The sequence below is a fragment of the Elephantulus edwardii genome, unplaced genomic scaffold (assembly GCF_000299155.1).
Source record: "Elephantulus edwardii isolate Elephantulus edwardi_28Jun2011 unplaced genomic scaffold, EleEdw1.0 scaffold00036, whole genome shotgun sequence".
Classification (NCBI taxonomy): Eukaryota; Metazoa; Chordata; class Mammalia; order Macroscelidea; family Macroscelididae; genus Elephantulus; species Elephantulus edwardii.
The window spans coordinates 437,995-455,375 of NW_006399786.1; the positions used below are offsets into that span (position 1 = coordinate 437,995).

The window sequence follows — 17,381 nt, forward strand, 5'->3', positions numbered from 1 at the left end:
GAAAAAAAGTTGGGTGGTTTTTTTGTTTTACTCTGCTGATAGCATTGATTAATTTTCTACCTAAGCATAGTGTTAAGAGGCCTCTGGTGGCTTCTTGGAAGGAATTGCACTGGTAACTCAAGAAACGTGGTTTGAATCCACCAGTTGCTCTGCAAGAGAAAGATGGGCACTCAACTCCCAAGGGATTTACTATCTCAGAAAACATGCTGGAAGATCAACTATGGGTTTGTTACAACTCAATGGTACAAAAGAGTAACAAGCCTAGGGGTTTTGTTTGTTTGCTTGCATTTTTTTAAATTATTATACTAGTTTATTTACAAAATTTGAATACAGTATTTTCCAGAACAAGTTTAGTTTTAAGGTTAGAATCATCACCTTGAATTTAACAATTCAATGAAACATTTAAAAGAAGTTGGCATCTTAAGATAATGAGTTTTCTATAGAATTACATTTCTATATTATATCTACTCTTATATCTAATCTCTAATTACTATATTTCATTAAAAATCAGTTATTATACTTTATACAAACAAATATTAGAGAGGAAAACATGAAAGAAACTGTGAAATTGTATTTGCCATTTGATAATATCTGTCATTCTGCTATAGGATGTTGCATGAACAATCATGACAGAGTACATTTTCTGTTAATATGGCAGCATGATTGTATTTTTATGTGTAATAATTGTTTTTTTTAAATATAAAGTGTATATAATCATAATTTTTTTTAATTCTGAGACTACTTTTAGGCCAGCTAAACCCTTAATAAGCAATTCTTCCTAGTTAATATAACTGTTTTCTTATGAGGAAACACATTTCTAAAATTGCTTATGTAAGTAGCAAGCAAAATGCAAGAACTTTACTTTTAGATTAGTATTGTATTATGCTTTACTAGAAAAAGTGGCATCCTAAACACATTTTTTGTGAAATCAATTAATAATCTATTAATTTTGTTTTAAATAATATTTTCACTTACCCTCTCTTCCAAAAAAATGATATCAAGCTTCTTTTAGAAAATTGAATCTCTGCACACCCATGTTTATCGTGACTTTATTCACAATAGCAAGGAGTTGGAAACAACCTAAGTGCTCATCAACAAACAATGGATAGAGAAGCTGTGGAATATTCACACAATGGAATACTAAGCTGCATTGAAAAACTAGGAACTCATGCAACATTATTCAAAATGGGTGACCCTGGAGGACATTATGTTGAGTGAAGTATCTCAATCACAAAAAGACAGATGCTAAATAGTATCACTGTTGTAGAACAGGACTGACATCAGGGTTTTGGGGGAGACTGAGAAAAACTGGATAAATTAGGCATACTGCGTTGAAACAGATGAGGGAGAGAACAGTTTAAAAGCGATATATGATAGGGTATTATGGTTATCACGAGAGTTCAGAATGAAGGTCGCGTAGTTCAATGTACTCAAGGGCGGGTGGATTGTATACCAATGAAGGAATTTTTCTTTAAGTTTTCAAAGAGAAGAGTGAACTGGGGGGGGAGGGGAAGAGAGAAAAGTGCAACAATGAATGAATGAAAATCCAAAATCTCTGTAACTGTTCATTAAAATGAATTTTAAAAAACTACAAAGTGTTAAAAATAAACAAATATACGCAAACAAAAAAAAGAAAATTGAATCTCTGTCAGAGTTTCTCTCAGAGAAAGGGTTACTTACTCACTGCAGAATCATAGGAGGTAGAATTGTGCTCGCCTCTCACGAAAGGGTATGGTGACAGGTAAGCATGTGTGCAGTTCTTGGATGGTGGCTGATTGGCTAAGAAGGACAGCAAAATGTCAGAATGTATGATCAGGAAGCTGAGTTACAGGCTGTTCTAGATAGTAGAACTAGGAGTCACAAGCAAAGTAAAACTGAAAATCAAATTAAGAAACTCAGACTAGTGAGGTTGAGAAAGAAGCCTTATTACATAGTAGGTTAAACACTGAGATGCTAACAAAAGGCCTGCAGCTGAAACCCACCAGATGTTCTGAGAGGGGAAGAGGAGGTAGTGTATTCCTGTTAAGATTTACAATCCCAGAAGCTCTATGGTTCTACTCTGTTCTATAGGGTCACCAAAAGTTAAAATATTCTTAATGATGGTTGGGGTTGGTAGGATGCAGGAAGAATTTCAAAGAACTTATATTGAGAGACATAGAGGGCATGGAAGGTTAATTTATCCTGAGAATCTAGATATATAGTACGATTCATAGGAATGGTCTCAACTTTCTTCCTTATCACTTTGCCAATGAAAACACTTTAGATATTTTTACAGACATACTCTCCAGAATCTAGAATGATGCCTATCACACAGTTGTTGTTGTTGTTGTTGTTGTTAGGTGCTGTTGAGTCAAGTGTGGCTCATAGCAACCCTATGAATAATAACATATCTGAACCCAGTTCTATCCTGCTCTGTGCTCACAATCTCTAACACACGCAAGTCCATTGCTTCATCACTGTGTCAATCCCACTGATTGAAGGTTTTCATCTCTTCCACTGACCCTCCACCTTGTCAAGCAAGATATCCCTCTCCTATCAACATGCCCAAAGTATGTGAGATGAGGCTTTGCCATCTTTGCCTCTAAGGAGCACTCTGGCTGCACCTTCTCCAAGATGTAACTGACTGTTCTTTTGGTAGTCCATGAGATATTCAGTACTTTTCTTCCACATCACAGTTCAAAGTCATCAATTCTTCTTCCTAAGTATCTTCTGTCATCCTTAGCAGTTATTCATCAAATACTTGCTTAACAAATCCAATGAACATAGACTCAATTTTTATTCATTCTAATCAATAGAACATTTCTTCTTGGTTCTATTTTTTGGAAAATATATATATGATTCATTATGCAAGCTGATAACTCAATAACATTTTTTAGCCTTTGGTTAAAGTACAACACAAAATGTTTATGTTTTCTGAAAATACAAGAATTTCATTGTGCATTTTTTAGAGATGAGTCAAATTCCTTCTTCTTAGATGTTGCTTCTTTGCTACTCTAGGCTGAAGGCAAGAGTGAAATATTCTTCTTTCCTCTAAATCCTGGACAAAAATCTTCTATTCCACAGACTGAATCCACTTTACCAAGGTCTAAATAATTTCCGTTGGAGGGTTGCATCTTGAACACAGGGCTATTCTCCTGTCCAATTTATTATATGATGCTCTATAAAAAGAGTTGTCTTAAATATACCATTTGTTCCTTACTTTTATTCCCCTATATAGGACAACTTACTGTCAACTTGGTTAAGTCTTACTAGGCAATCTAAAATCTTTTTTAAAAATTTTTGTTAATATGAACTGTTGTGAAAATACCTTACTTTGGTTTGTTTAAAAGTATTTGATAAAGAGGCTAACAGTTTCAACCTTTAATAACTATTAGGATGATTAATATTGTTTTTAATGTATTAAAATAAAGAATAACTACTTATAATAAATGGATTTTCTTTTTTTTTTCTTATGAGACTGGGTGGTCTTTTTAATCACTTGATATGTGTCTGAGAACTGGACAATGAATAAGGATTACAGAAGAATTGATGCCTTTAAGCTGTGGTATTGGATAAGAACACTGAATATTCCACGGACTGTTAAAAAACCAAACACATATATCTTGGAAAAGTGCAGCTGAATTGCTCCTTGAATGCAAGGGTGGTGATGCTTCATCTCACATATTTTGGGAATGTTGCTAAGGGAGACTATTCCTTAGGAAGGGATATCATGCTAGGAAGGGCTGAGGGTTAGTGAAAGAAAGGAAGACCCTCTATGAGATAGACTGACAGAGTGACTACGTCAATGGGTTCAAGTGTGTCAGAGATGATGAGGATAGCACAGGATAGGACAGAGTTAGACCTGCCTTCCATAGTGTCACCAGGAGTCAAACTCAAGGGCACTGAATAGCAACAATTATAGCAATATTATAACTACTTATAATAAATGGATTTTCAAATATTGATAAAATGTAAGAAAATAATCCAAAACAATACATTCTTTATAAAAAGATTATTCTACTTCAAGAAATAACTTTAAATTATTCATGATAGAAAGGAAACATCAAAAGCAATACATATCTTGATGTTGTCGGCAAACTTGGTTAAAGCTCGAATAAAGCAAGCTTTCATCTCCCAGTGCTAGTAATTAAGCTCCATTATTTTTTAAAAGTTATGACTTTTTTAACTTTGAAACTGAAAAAATACATTTTTATTTAAGTATTTTTAAATTTGAGATTTCAACTGTTTATAGCTAAGAACAAAATATATATTCTCTACAATAATAATACTTGGAAAATGATTACAAATGATATTTGCTCTGTTTCTATGATTCAGTGTATTTAAATTATGAGCATAGGAGATAGGTCCATTTTTCCATAAACATCTAGACTCTTTTATTCTGTAAAATGAAAGGAACCTCTCCATGAACCATTTGAAGACATCTTATTGAGATTCTACAGTTAAGGACCCAATCTTATTTCACAAGTGAAATATACAGAAGACATTGTTCATCTTATTTTATGGACAAGGTGGGAGAAAAGGAAAATTGTACTTACTATACCAGAATTTCCAAATATTGGAGCCATTCTCTTCTACAATTCCATTAAACCAACATCTCCAAAAGAAACCTTCATGGTGGAAAGTCACATTTTCTATCTACAAAGAATAAAATGGAGTGTCCTGCCATCAGCAAAGGAATATAGTCAAAATCACCACAACCAGGCAACATCTAAACAAATATGTTTTATCCCAAAGGATAATGGTCACTCTCTGCAGACCTCTCTTTTTCTTTTTTTTTTTTTTAAGAGATACTACTCACACCTGTACTTTTGTCTGATTTCAAGAGCAGTTTATACAGGAAACTCCTTTGATCACTACAAAACACAACAAGATAGTGAAGAAGAAACTCACATTCTTTTCTCCTGAACATATCCCCACTTCAGTTGCAAGAAGCCAATAATCCGATCCAAAAGCCACCAAAAAAAGTAAAACTCCCAAAGCACCAAATAGAGCCCCAAAGAAGATAGCAATATTTAGTCTCATTTTTCAATCCACTGATTCAATTTCAACAAGAAAAAAAAAAAAGAAAAAAAAGAGGAAAGATTTTCAAGTACGCAGAATCTCCGTCAGGAAGCTCCTCTAGCTCATGTTTCGGTGACTTCTCGCTCATACTCAATGAGAGATTTGTATCCCTCTGCCCTCAGCTGGAGGGGCTCCAGCTCAGCAGCTGAGAATTGCAGGCTATTTTAGGATACTGATTGAGAAGCTGTCTCTCTCCCATGGGGATCAAAAAATAGCTGACCTTCCCCTGACTATAGAGACGACTCTTAAGAGCTGGCTGGAATGGTCATTATTGCTATTTGGTATGTTGTAGAAGCAGAAAGAAGATAAAATGGCTATGAAGTCATTGGAATGACTGACCTCAAATGTGAAGTATCTGCGCAAGTAGTTTTTAGTCGAAATTGATGATTATAAGGTAAACGATCTAATGATATTTAAGATTGTCATGGAAGACCTACAATCACAGCTAAAAAAGAACCACAGGCATGTCTCCTCAAGAACTATATTCAATATAGTTGAGGTCTTAATTAGTATCTTCATTCCTGTTAAATATTTTAATATACAAATTAATCCAAGAGCCAAATGATAAATAATAATGCTGAGTACAAAAAAATATTATTAACTTAGATATTTAGCATATACTTAAAAATCAAGAATGTTCGTGGCAGAAAAAAAAACCTTTAAATTGTGAGAAATGGTTACACTTTTTTAAGCTCCATAAGTACTTATGCAGGATATTTACTTCTAAAGTAAAGACAACACTTTCTTCTATAGATGCCTACAAAACTTGGGAAAACTATTCTAAGAACTAGCCCTTCTATAAGTCATGGCTAAGCGACTCATATATATATGTTGGTAAGTAACTGGTGGTATAGTCTATAGGAAGTTGAGCCGCTAATCAAAATTCAGTATCTCTGCTGGTTTCGTTCTGGTACCAGCCTTTCCAGCTCATTTGTTTTCTTTTCATTTAAGATTATAATAGAAAAATTATGTATTAAGAATATATGCTCAAGTCTTTTATTGTCCCTTTGATCATTTTTTTTATATTCTCAACTATAATCTGGGCTACTTCCCTTTTTAATTAGGTATCTGAACTCTGCTAGCTTTCTTTAGTAGCTTTTTGTTTGTTTGTTTGTTTGACATGAGAGAGCTGCTTAAGATGAACCTGGTGAGATGACTTCTTAGTAACGATGAAGAATTTTGACCATCTTTTACTATAAGCAAATAGAAGTATTCAAAGGTCATGGATGAAATTAAAACAATTTATTTATAGGGTTAAGAGAAATCTGAATTGAGCCTTTCACTGGTACTCAAAAATTTTAACAGATTGCTCATTTATTCAAGCCATAACATTTCCAAGCTGTTGCATTTAAGGACATTAATAATGGCCACACAGCTCTGCCTTACAGCTGCCAAAACCTGCTTCCAACAAGTGTCCAAATGTTAATACTAGCTCTGTCCTCTGAGATTACCCAGCACAAGTTTAAACACTCCGTCATCTGATAGAACTTTCAGATATTTTGAAAACAGCAATCATGTCATGCCTCCTTGAAGCACAAACTCCACCCCATTTGCAGAAATACAGGTCTTCATTTCTCTTCTTATGGCTTAAAACATCTCTTTAGAGTGGCACAGACCCACATCTGCTTCTGCTCTGAAGTAGTAACAGTATGATTTTAATCAAGTCAGAGCTTTGGTTGCCTAGTGGTAAGGAGTTGCACTGCTAACTCAGAGGTAAGTACTTCAAATGTACTAGTTGATCTGCAGAAGAAATATTACCAAGCTCATGTGAGGATAACAAGATAACCTTGAGAAGAATAGGCATTCCAGAAGACTCACATATACTCCTGCAAAATCTGTATACAGAAAAGAAACCATTCAAACAGAACAAGGGAACAATGTATAGTGTAAAATCAAGAAAGATGCATATCAGGGTGGTATGAACTCTCCATACCTATTAAAAATGTATGGTTTTGTTGTGTACCATCGGATCAGAACTGGCCCATAGCTGAACTTTTGGTCGGTTTTCAGAGGCAGTTAATCACCCAGGGGGAGACTGTCCTCCTCCTCCTGCTGAGCAGCTGGTGGGTTTGAACTGTGTACCTTTGGGATTGCAGCACAGCGTCTTGATACTCAGCAAATAATTTGAGAAGCTGGACTATACGGAAATAGCATCAAAATTGGAGGACGATTCATTAACAACTTACATGATGCAGATGATACTACCTTACTTGCCACAAGAAAAGAGGACTTGAAATATTTGCTGCAGAAGATGAAAGACTTTAATAAGGATTACGATTCAGAATCAATAAAACACTGAACCAATAGGCAATACGATGATAGATGGAGAAAAGATTAATGCTATCGACAGTGTTCTTTTACTTTACCCATAATTAACATCCATGGTAACAACAGTCAGGACATCGAAAAGATGTTGTCAAGAACCTCTTCAAAATGCTAAAGATCCATGATGGATGTCAGTTTAAAGCCTAAGGTGTGCCTGATGCAAGTTCTAATGTTTTCAATTGTTTTCTACACATCTGAAATTTAGACAATAAGAACTATAGAAGAATAATTTTCTTCAAATTATAGTGTTGAGAAGAGTACTGAACATTCTATAGACTAAAAAAGAATGTCATGGATGAAGCTCTGGTGGCCCCATGGTACTGAGTTGCACTGCTAACTTGAAGGGATGTTCTGAATTACCTAGTTCAGCTAAATGTATCATGTGTCCTTAAAAATAGATAAACAAATTTCACCAGGTGTTCCTGGGCACTGAGTTGGTAGAGGTGAAGTAGCTATGTCAAAATGATAAGAGTGGCTAGCCTTGAATAGTGAAGAAAGAGACCACAAGTCAAAGAATGTGGAAAAACTCCTGTTAGATGCTGTCTAGTGGGATCTGACACATAGGGTCCCTGTACTGTGCCATCCTCACAGACACTGCTGTGTTTAAGCCACTCTTACAGTCCCTGAATCAGTCCAGTCTCTTATTGAGGGTTTTCTTCTTTTTCACTGATCCTCCAAGCATGACATCTTTTTCCAGGGGATTGGTCTCTCCTTATAATATATCCAGAATATATTAGACTAAATCTTATAATACCTGCTTCCAAGGATCATTCTGGTCATATATCCTACAAAACAGATTTGTTTGTTCTTCTGACAATCCAAGTATACCATGTACATTAAAAATTCTTTGAAGCTTCTAGATGCTAGAAAAGAAAAGAAAACTGATTCTCCCCTAGAGCACCCAGGAAGAAAGCAAGCTCTGTTGACATACTGATGGGAACTCAATGAGAGTTCTGTGGAATTTATGATTTCCAGATAAGGAATTGCTCTGGCAACCCAAAGACACTCAGTTCAAATCCACCAACTGCTCCAGAGAAGGAAATTGGGCAATCTCCATTCATGTGATTTGCTACCTGTGAAACCCCCTGGAGGATCAACCATGAATCAGTTATGACTTTATAGAATATAACATCATAAATGTAAAATATTATTATGTTGTTGTTGTTGTTTAACATTGTAGTCAAAATTAACTGTCTAGGTATTTATTATAGCATCACAATAGAAAAACAATAATGGTAATCTCTGACATAAAAGATATTCAAATTATTAGGAACTATACTTCTCATTTATCCATTGTCACTGAGTTTGAATCAATTTATAAGTGACACGCAAGTGTGCTTTTTGACACTGTAAATTGCACTGAAGGAAATTGTCCATCTTCCTCTTGGAGAGCCACTAGTGCATTCCAACCACCGAGAGACTTGGCCTGCGGTTTAACAGAGCAACTTTCAATGGATTATGAGCTCCCTCATAGTCACCAGAGCTCCCTCAAGAAATCAAGATATTAAGGAGCTGAAAGAACATTTCAAAGGGTAGCACAGGAAGACAAAGTAGAGTATTATAATGAAATGTGTCAGAAAATAAAAGGGGCTGAACTCGCTCAGCATTTCTTTAGCTCAAGGAAGTGAAGAACAAATTCAAGCCTCGAGTTACAATACTTAAGGATGCTTTGGGCAGAATATTAAATGATTCAAGAAGTATTAAAAGAAGATGGAAAGAGTATACAGATTCATTGTACCAAAAGGAATTGGAGGACACAGAAGAATTTAATGAAACAACATATGAGCAAGAGTCTGTGGTGATGAAGGAAGAAGTTCAAGTTGCTCTGAGACTTGTATTTGTTGCCATTCCAAAGGAAGGTGATCTAACAAAGTGTGGAAATTATCAAACAATATCATTAATATTGCATGCACACAAGATTCTGCTGAAGATTATTCAGAAACGACCCAGATAGCACATTAACAGAGAATTGCCAGAAGTACAGGCTGGGTTTAGAAGAGGCCGTGATACTAGGGATATTGTAGCTAATGTTAGATGTATCTTAGCTGAAAGCAGAGAGTACCAGAGGAATGTCTATCTGTGTTTTCATTCACTATGCAAAGACATTTGACTGTATGGATCACAACAAACTGGGGCTAACTCTGAGATGAATGTGAATCCTGGAACACTTTCACTTTTTGTGAAACCTATACTTGGACCCTCTCCAGGAGAGGGTTAAACCAGGCTGCTTCTTGGAGGCAAGGATTCTGAAGCTTTGTCTTTACATACTTTGGACATGTTTCAAGAAGGGACCAGTCCTTGGAGAGAGATGTCATGCTTGGGAGAGTGGAGGGACAGTGCAAGAGAGAAAGACCCTTGATTAGATAGATTGATTCAGTGACTGGGGTAATGGGGGTAGTTGTGTCAGAGACAGTAACATTGACAGAGAGTAGGATTTACGGCTCTTGTACATAGGGTCACTATGAGTTGTGGGTGACTTGACAGCATATAATAACAACAACATGTTATCATTAGCAATATGTAACTTACTGATGTTATCATTCTCCATTGTTCACTTGAATATGTTCAAAGATCAGATACATATAAAGATATTTATAATCACAGTAAAAATATGGAAAAAAGAGATATTAAAGACTAACTTACAAAGAAACTGTCAGACAATTTAGATATAATTAGGGAAAAAATACATCCTTGTCATAAGAGGAGGACTATTTATAAATCTGCCATTTTATGATTAATGCAAGCTCTCTAGCACATGAGTATGCATTCTCTCTCTCTCTCTCTCTCTCTCTCTCACACACACACACACACACACACACACCCTCTAATCCAGTTTGGTGCAGAGCTGATCCTAGCATGTTTCCAAGATTGTCAATCATATGAGAGGATACTGCCTATGTTCCTCCTCAAGAGCAAATGGTGGGTTTGAACTAGCACATAGGTATCACCCTTGGGTCAGCAGCACAGCTCTCTACACAGTACATCATCAGAGCTCCTTCTGATGGTTTAGTGGAAAGAAGCTGTGCTACAATCCCAAAAGCACACAGTTCAAATCCACTAGCTGCTCCACAAGAAAAAGATGGGCTATCTCCATCGATGTGATTAACTGCCTCTGAAAATCCACCAGAGGGTCAGCTATGGCTCGGTTTTGGATCGGCAGTACACAGCAACAACAAGAACTTAAGAAATTAAGAACTTAACAACAAGAAATTAAGAAATCTTTGTTTTTGCTTTGGTTTAGACTTTGTTTTTTAGAGAAGGGGATTATATATTCAAGAAATGCTTATCGACCACTTGGGAAAGCCCAGGCATTCAATTGAGTCTTATGTTTATAATGCATAGACTCTGCCCTTGAAAGTTTCACAAAGTAATGATTTATTCAAGTGAAATAGTCAGATTGTAATCGTGAGCTTCTGGTCCCCCGGCAACATTTTCATGCTCATCTACATATCGCTTTCCCTTGTCTTAGTGTAGTTGCGGTGGATGTAGTACAGTTTTAGAAGTAATATCTGAATAATAGGAAAGATATTTTTCTGTATCTCAATGGTTTATGGTAATAATATCATTCAATTTTGCATGCACACATATGCACACAACTCAGAATAAGTTGTCATTTTTAAATGCTGTTGAGCTGACAGCTCATAGCTACCACTTGAATAATGGATCTTAACCTTGCCCAACCTGAACCATCCTCACAATCTCCAATATGCTTGACCCCAAGGTTATAATCACTATGCCAATCCATCTTGTTGTGGGCCTTCCTGCCTTCCTCAGACCCTCCACTTTCCCAAGAATGATGTCCTTTTCTAAGGACTAGCCCTTCTAGACAACATGCCCAAAGTATGTGAGATGAAGTTTCAACATCTTTGGCTCTAAAAAGCATCTTGATTAAACTTCCTCCAAGACAGACTTGTTTGTTCTTTTGGCAGTCTATAAGATATTCAGTACTCTTCTGTAACACATAATTCAACGTCATGGATTCTTAGATATCATTCTTAGTCATGGTCCAACTTTCAGATACATAGGAAGCAATTTAAAAGTCCATGGCTTGCATCAGGCACACTCAAATCTATAAACTGGCATCCTTGTTCTTTATCACACTGGAGAAGTCCTTGACAACAGATTTTCTCAATCATAAGATCGTTTGATTTCTTGACTGCAGTTACCATGGGTGTTGGTTTTGAATCTGAATGAAATAATTGACAATTTCTATTTTTTTTCTCCATTCAACATGATGTTGTGTATTGGTCTAGTAGTTAGGATTTTTCTTTTACTTCTGAGACAACATAATTAATATTGAAGGCTGTAGTCTTTGATCTTCTGCAACAAGTTCTTCAAGTCCTCTTAACTTTATGTAAAGAAGTTAAATATGTAAAATAAAAGAAAAAGACTATAGGAATTTGTTGTTATAATTCCTTTTTAAATGTTGGCAATTTCACAGGGAAGTATTATCTTTCTGAACCTGACTGACTAACCAATAACATTTTTCTTGCCACTTTTGATTTATCCAAACCTGCATAAGCATTATTCTAAAAATATTATTTCTAAAAATGTAAGACCACATTATTAGTGTAAAGTGTGAAAGCTCTGTGACATGCCATTAAAGACTATCCTCCCAGGCAGGATCTCTTTATGACCACCACTTCATATGTACATTTATTAAGATACTTATTAATACCATCAACCTAAGTATTTCAAATCATTCGGAAATAGGCATCTATTCTAGAAAAAAAGTGTGATAGAACATTCTTTTGGCCATATAAATGAAACTCTTTATTCAGTTTATTATGTCAAATGTATCCATTTTTACTATTCCTGGTAAAAGACCAGTCCTTGGAAGTATGCAGGGTCAGTGCAGAAAAAGAAGACCCTCAATGGGAAGGGTTGACATCGTGACTGTGGCAATTGGGGCAGGTGTGTCAGAGACAGTGAGATTGGCTTAAAATAGGGCAAGGTACAGAGTTCTTTTTCATGGTGTCACTATGAGTGGCAGTTGACTCAACAGTCTATAACAACATCAGTGTACTGCTTAGCAATGAATACCAGAAGAATTTCTATTTGTGCTTTATTGACTACATAAAGGCATTTGAGGGTGTGCCTCGTGACAAATTATGACGAACATTGAGAAGAATGGAAATTCCAGAACACTTAGTTAGGAACTGTGTGTATTAGGATTGTATCCTTTATAATTTCTATGCAGAGCAAATTTTTTTGAGAAGCTAAACTCTATGAAGAAAAACGTGACATTCGAGTTTGGAGGAAAATTCATCAATAAACTTTGTTTTGCAGATGACACAACCTCGCTTGCTGAAAGTGAGGAGGACTCAAAGCGCTTGCTGCAGAAGGTTAAAGATTACACCCTTCACTATGGATTGCATCTCAACATCAAAACAAAAATCCTCACCACTGGACCAATAGACAACTTCACCATGAATGCAGAAAGAATTAAGATTCTCAACAATTTCATCTTACTTTGATCCACATTCAGTCCACTTGGTACTATCAGGAGACGTATTAGATTGGGAAGGTCTGTAGTCCGGGATCTCTCCAAATTATGGAGGATCAATGATGTCCGTTTGAGCACTAAGGTGTGTCTTACTCAGGTCATGGTCTTTTCAGCTACTTGCTATGCATCTGAGAGGTGGGCAACAAGTAAGGATGACAGAAGAATTGATGCCTTTGAACTGTGGTGTTAGAGAAGGTTATGGAATATCCCCTAGACTGACAAAAGAACAAAAAGGTATGTTTTGGAGAAGGTGCAGTCAGAGTACTTCTTGGAGGCAAAGACGATGAAGATCTGTCTCACATATCTGAGGCATGCTGCTAGGAGAGGTTATTCTTTGAAAAGAGACATTATGCTTAGAAAGGTGGAGGGATGGCAAAGGAGAGCAAGACCCCCAGCTAGATGTGTCGACATTGTGACTGAAGCAATGGCTTCATGTGTCAGATAATGTGAGGATGGCACAGGATAGGACAGAGTTCAGATCAGTTGTTCATAAGGTTACTATGAGTAGTAGTACTCCAGTTGAGGATACCTAACAATAACAACAGTACAGTGCTTAGGGAGCTCTATTAGCTTAGTGACAAGGAGTGCACTGCCATCCAAAAGGCATGCAGTTCGAATCCACCAGGTTCTCTGCATGAGAAAGGTAGGCAATCTCTTCCTTTGCAATTTATTGCCTCTGAAACTCCACTCGATGATACACAACAAAAATAGCAGTGCAGTGCCTATGGAGCTCTGGTGCCCATTGATAAGGAGCTGGGCTGCTAACACAAAGACAGGTGGCTCAACTCCAACCAACCACTCTGTGAGATTAAGATGGGCAATCCCATCCCGTGTGATTTGCTGCCTCTAAAAATCCCACTGAAGGGCCAGCTATGAGTCAGTTCCACCTCTATGCTACATAACAGCAACAACGTAGTGCTTGACACATGAAGGCATTAAATTGTGTGTTCATTTTGTGTTAGTGCTTAGGACTCAGGCACATGCATAGAATCTCCCTAAACTATCCACATAATCACCCTAAAAAAAAAAGATATCCAACTGGAGATCTAGCCCACATAGAATGGCACTGATCTGGCTAGCCTATCTGTTGTGAAATAATGAAGAGATAAATTACTTTAGAGTTTGTATGTCTGTACAAAAATCCACAAGCCAACTCTTAAAAATCCATACTGCTGTCCTACTGATAGAGTATTGCAATTAACAGTTCATTCAAGCTATCAGCTAAGGGTCCACTCTTCTCAAAAAGTGGGCCATTGGTTTGCCATTTAAAGCCTCTCTAATTTTTCCATGCTGTTTCAGATATTTACAACAGTTATTCAGCAGTTCTTCCTCAAAAAGATTGTGCATGAAGTGAATTAGAAGATGACAGTTGTATTCTTAAGCTATCATTATAAATTCACAGGTAGATTTTTCTCTTGTGTCTTTTTCTCTAACAGGAGGCCTTTTAATGAGGAGAGAGCAAAAAAAAACAAAAAAAAAAAAAAAAAAGCCCCAAAGTGCTGAAGATCTAGTCTCCATTCACTTATCTTTAACTAAACAAGTCTCTTGTGTTGTCAGGGGAGAGGGGGAAACCAGAATCACTATAGCTGCAAAAAGCCACGTTATTTTCGTTACGTGCTATCAGTTCAACTACAACTCATGGAAACCCTATGAACAACAGACTTGAAGCTACCCTCATGATCTCCCTCATGCTCCAAACCAACTGTTGGTACAGTTGCTATGTCAGTCTGTCCTTTTGAGTATTTTCCCCTTTCTCTGACGTGTCGGTTTTCCCAGTATGACATCTTTTCTCAAAGACAGGCCCCTCCTGAAAACTTATGGAAGCGTTCTTAGCTCTAAGGAGAACCCTGGCTGCACTTCCTGTAAGGCAGGCAGCTCAGTTAGAATTCACCAGATATTCTGCAGGAAAAAAGACAGCAGTCTCCTCCTATGTGCTTCGTGGCCCCTGAGGAGCCACTGGAGGCTCAGCTATGCACTGGCAATAAGGAACAACACAAGGACAAGATATTTCATCTCCAGTTTGGCCGTCTCTAACAAAATAACAAGAGCAATGACCACGGACCCACTGCCATAGGATCAGTTCTAACTCATCTCTGTTCTAATTTTGTTCAAATTTGTCTCCATTCCAATTTTTATACTTGCTTTCTAATCACACCCTTAGTCTTCTTCAGTGTGTTTCCTTTACTTTGTCTCTCTCACACACACTTGTTAAATTTGTAATATATGTGTTTACATACACTGCTTCAAATACTTTTGAGAATGTTTCAATGATTAAACAAAAAAATACATAAATAATTAGTGGAATGAGACAATAGAAATCATTTACAAATACTATATATTATTAAGTTTTTGTTGTTTTATTTTCTTTATCCTAAAGGATCCTTAGAGTCTCTAGACATTTATATCTTTTCCCTTTTTCTGATTATTTCTACTGCCATAATTTCATTCAAGATCTTCTGACTTACTAAAGCTCTTGTTGTGTTGTGTACTATGACGTGAGAATCGACTCACAGCTGACCCTCCAGCAGGTTTTCAGAGGCCGTTAATCACATGGGAGGAGATTTCCCATCCTTCTCCCATGGAGCAGATGGTGGCCTCCAGCTGTGTGCTTTTGGAATTTCAGCATAGCTTCTTGTCACTAGGCCATCAGAGCTCTTCAAAGTTCTAGTAACATAGAAAAAATATTATGAAAATATCTTAATTTCTTAATTAAAACCTAAAAGTTTAAAGACAATCTTTTATACTCTAATGTACATGGTTGTTGTGTACCGTAGAGTCAGACTCAACCCACAGACGACCCTCCAGCAGGTTTTCAGAGCCAGTTAATCGTATGAGAGGAGATTGCCCATCCTTCTCCCATTGAGCAGCTGGTGGATTCAAACTACGTTCCTTCAGGATTGCAGCACAGCTTCTTGCCTCTAGGCCACCAGAGCACTAAAATTCATATAATTCCAAGGTATTATGGTGAATGGACCCTTTGGTTTTTACAACTTAAAAAATAAAACTTAGCAATCAAAGGTTGGATGACAGTAAACAATGGAAAGTTTGCCTATTTTGATCCAATGTCTTTATTTAGTTAACTGTGTTCTTTTTATTGATTGTTGTTAAGTCCTGTCTAGACTAGTACAACCCAGCACAACCCGGGCAACAATCGATCTGAACCTTGCCCTTCCCTGTACATGCTGCCCTTCTGAGTCTCCATGTCAACCCATCCCTTGGAGGCTTTTCCTCTCTTTAGCTAATCCTCTACCTTTGCAAACATGATGTCTTTTTTTGGAAGGCTGGCTCCTGTGGTAAAGAAGAATGCAGTTGTTAAGAATTTAACTTCACTTGCACCTAAATCAGTACCCATGGGAACAGCAGTCAAGAAATCAAAAGATGTATATTAAACTGGGAAAATCTGTGGGCAAGGACCTCCCCAAAGTGCTAAAGAAAAAAGGATATAGTTTTAAAGACTCAGGTATATCTGATTCAAGCCATGGTATTTTCAATTATTTCCTATGCAGGTGAGAGTTGGAGAGTGAATAAAGAAGTCAGGAGAAGAATCAATGCCTTTGAGTGTAGCTTTGGTAAAGATTACAGAATAATCCCACAGATTATAATAGGAATAAACAAATCTGTGTTGTCAGAGGGGCAACTTGGGTGCTCTTGGAGGCGAGAGTAGTGCAACTGTCTCATAATTTTATTGGTAGATACACTGAAATCTTGCAAAAATTTCAAGTCATTTTTAATTTGTGAGTGATAATGAACAAAATAGTCTTTTTTTCTAAGGCCGTAATTTTCAATTCTGATATTGCAACATTCTTAATTATCTCAAAATAGCTCCAGTAGCTATTTAAATATCCTCAAAAAAGATTAATTCTGGTTCACTTTAGTTTTTAAAAAATGCAAGCGAGAGAGTATTCAGCACCCAACTATGCCAAACAAATTTGTAAACAAATATAGAAATCAAGCTCTCGCAGCTTCTTCAGACTGGAAATTTATGTTCCAGAATACTGGAACGGCTTATTATAATAAAATGGGATCTTTTGTGTGGTGGTTTTTTTCGTTTTGTTTTGTGGGATTTTGCCTTGGATCTTTGGAAAAATAGTTCGAACAACTTTTCCATAAGCCGTAGGTTTTGCCCTACATTTTTGCCCCAGTTTTACACCCTAAAGACTTTGTTGCTTTGTTGCCTTTGATTGACCTTTCCAGACAACACTGTAAACAATATGACAGTTTGATTCTACTTCTTTGATTCTGCACTGAAGTCTACACTCTGATTGGTCTTTTTTAATGCACCTTGCAATGATTAGTTTGTGTACTATCCAAATCAAGTGAATTGTAGTCCACCAAGTAGATAGCTAGTTTACTATGCAAATTGAAGGATATATGATCCACCAAATGTTTTGGTCAGTTCATGGCCCTGCTGAGAGGGCCATACCTTGATGGAGTTTGTTTATTTAAGCAGTCTCCCTCAAAAGAATTTTAGCTATTTCACTTAGCATAA

The 17,381-nt window shown here is 36.7% G+C and overlaps 1 protein-coding gene across 1 annotated transcript in view; it reads right to left on the reverse strand.

Moving 5' to 3' along the window:
- The window catches only part of TMEM182 (transmembrane protein 182), a 79,366-nt gene extending 74,327 nt beyond the window's left edge, over nt 1-5,039 (reverse strand). Inside the window, exons 1-3 of the mRNA XM_006884545.1 lie at nt 4,891-5,039; nt 4,536-4,635; nt 1,681-1,779 (exon numbers count right to left, since the gene is read on the reverse strand). Coding sequence (XP_006884607.1) covers nt 1,681-1,779; nt 4,536-4,635; nt 4,891-5,022 — 331 coding nt within the window. The 5' untranslated portion in view covers nt 5,023-5,039. The remainder of the gene's footprint in view (nt 1-1,680; nt 1,780-4,535; nt 4,636-4,890) is intronic.
- Between the last annotated feature and the right edge of the window lie 12,342 nt (nt 5,040-17,381).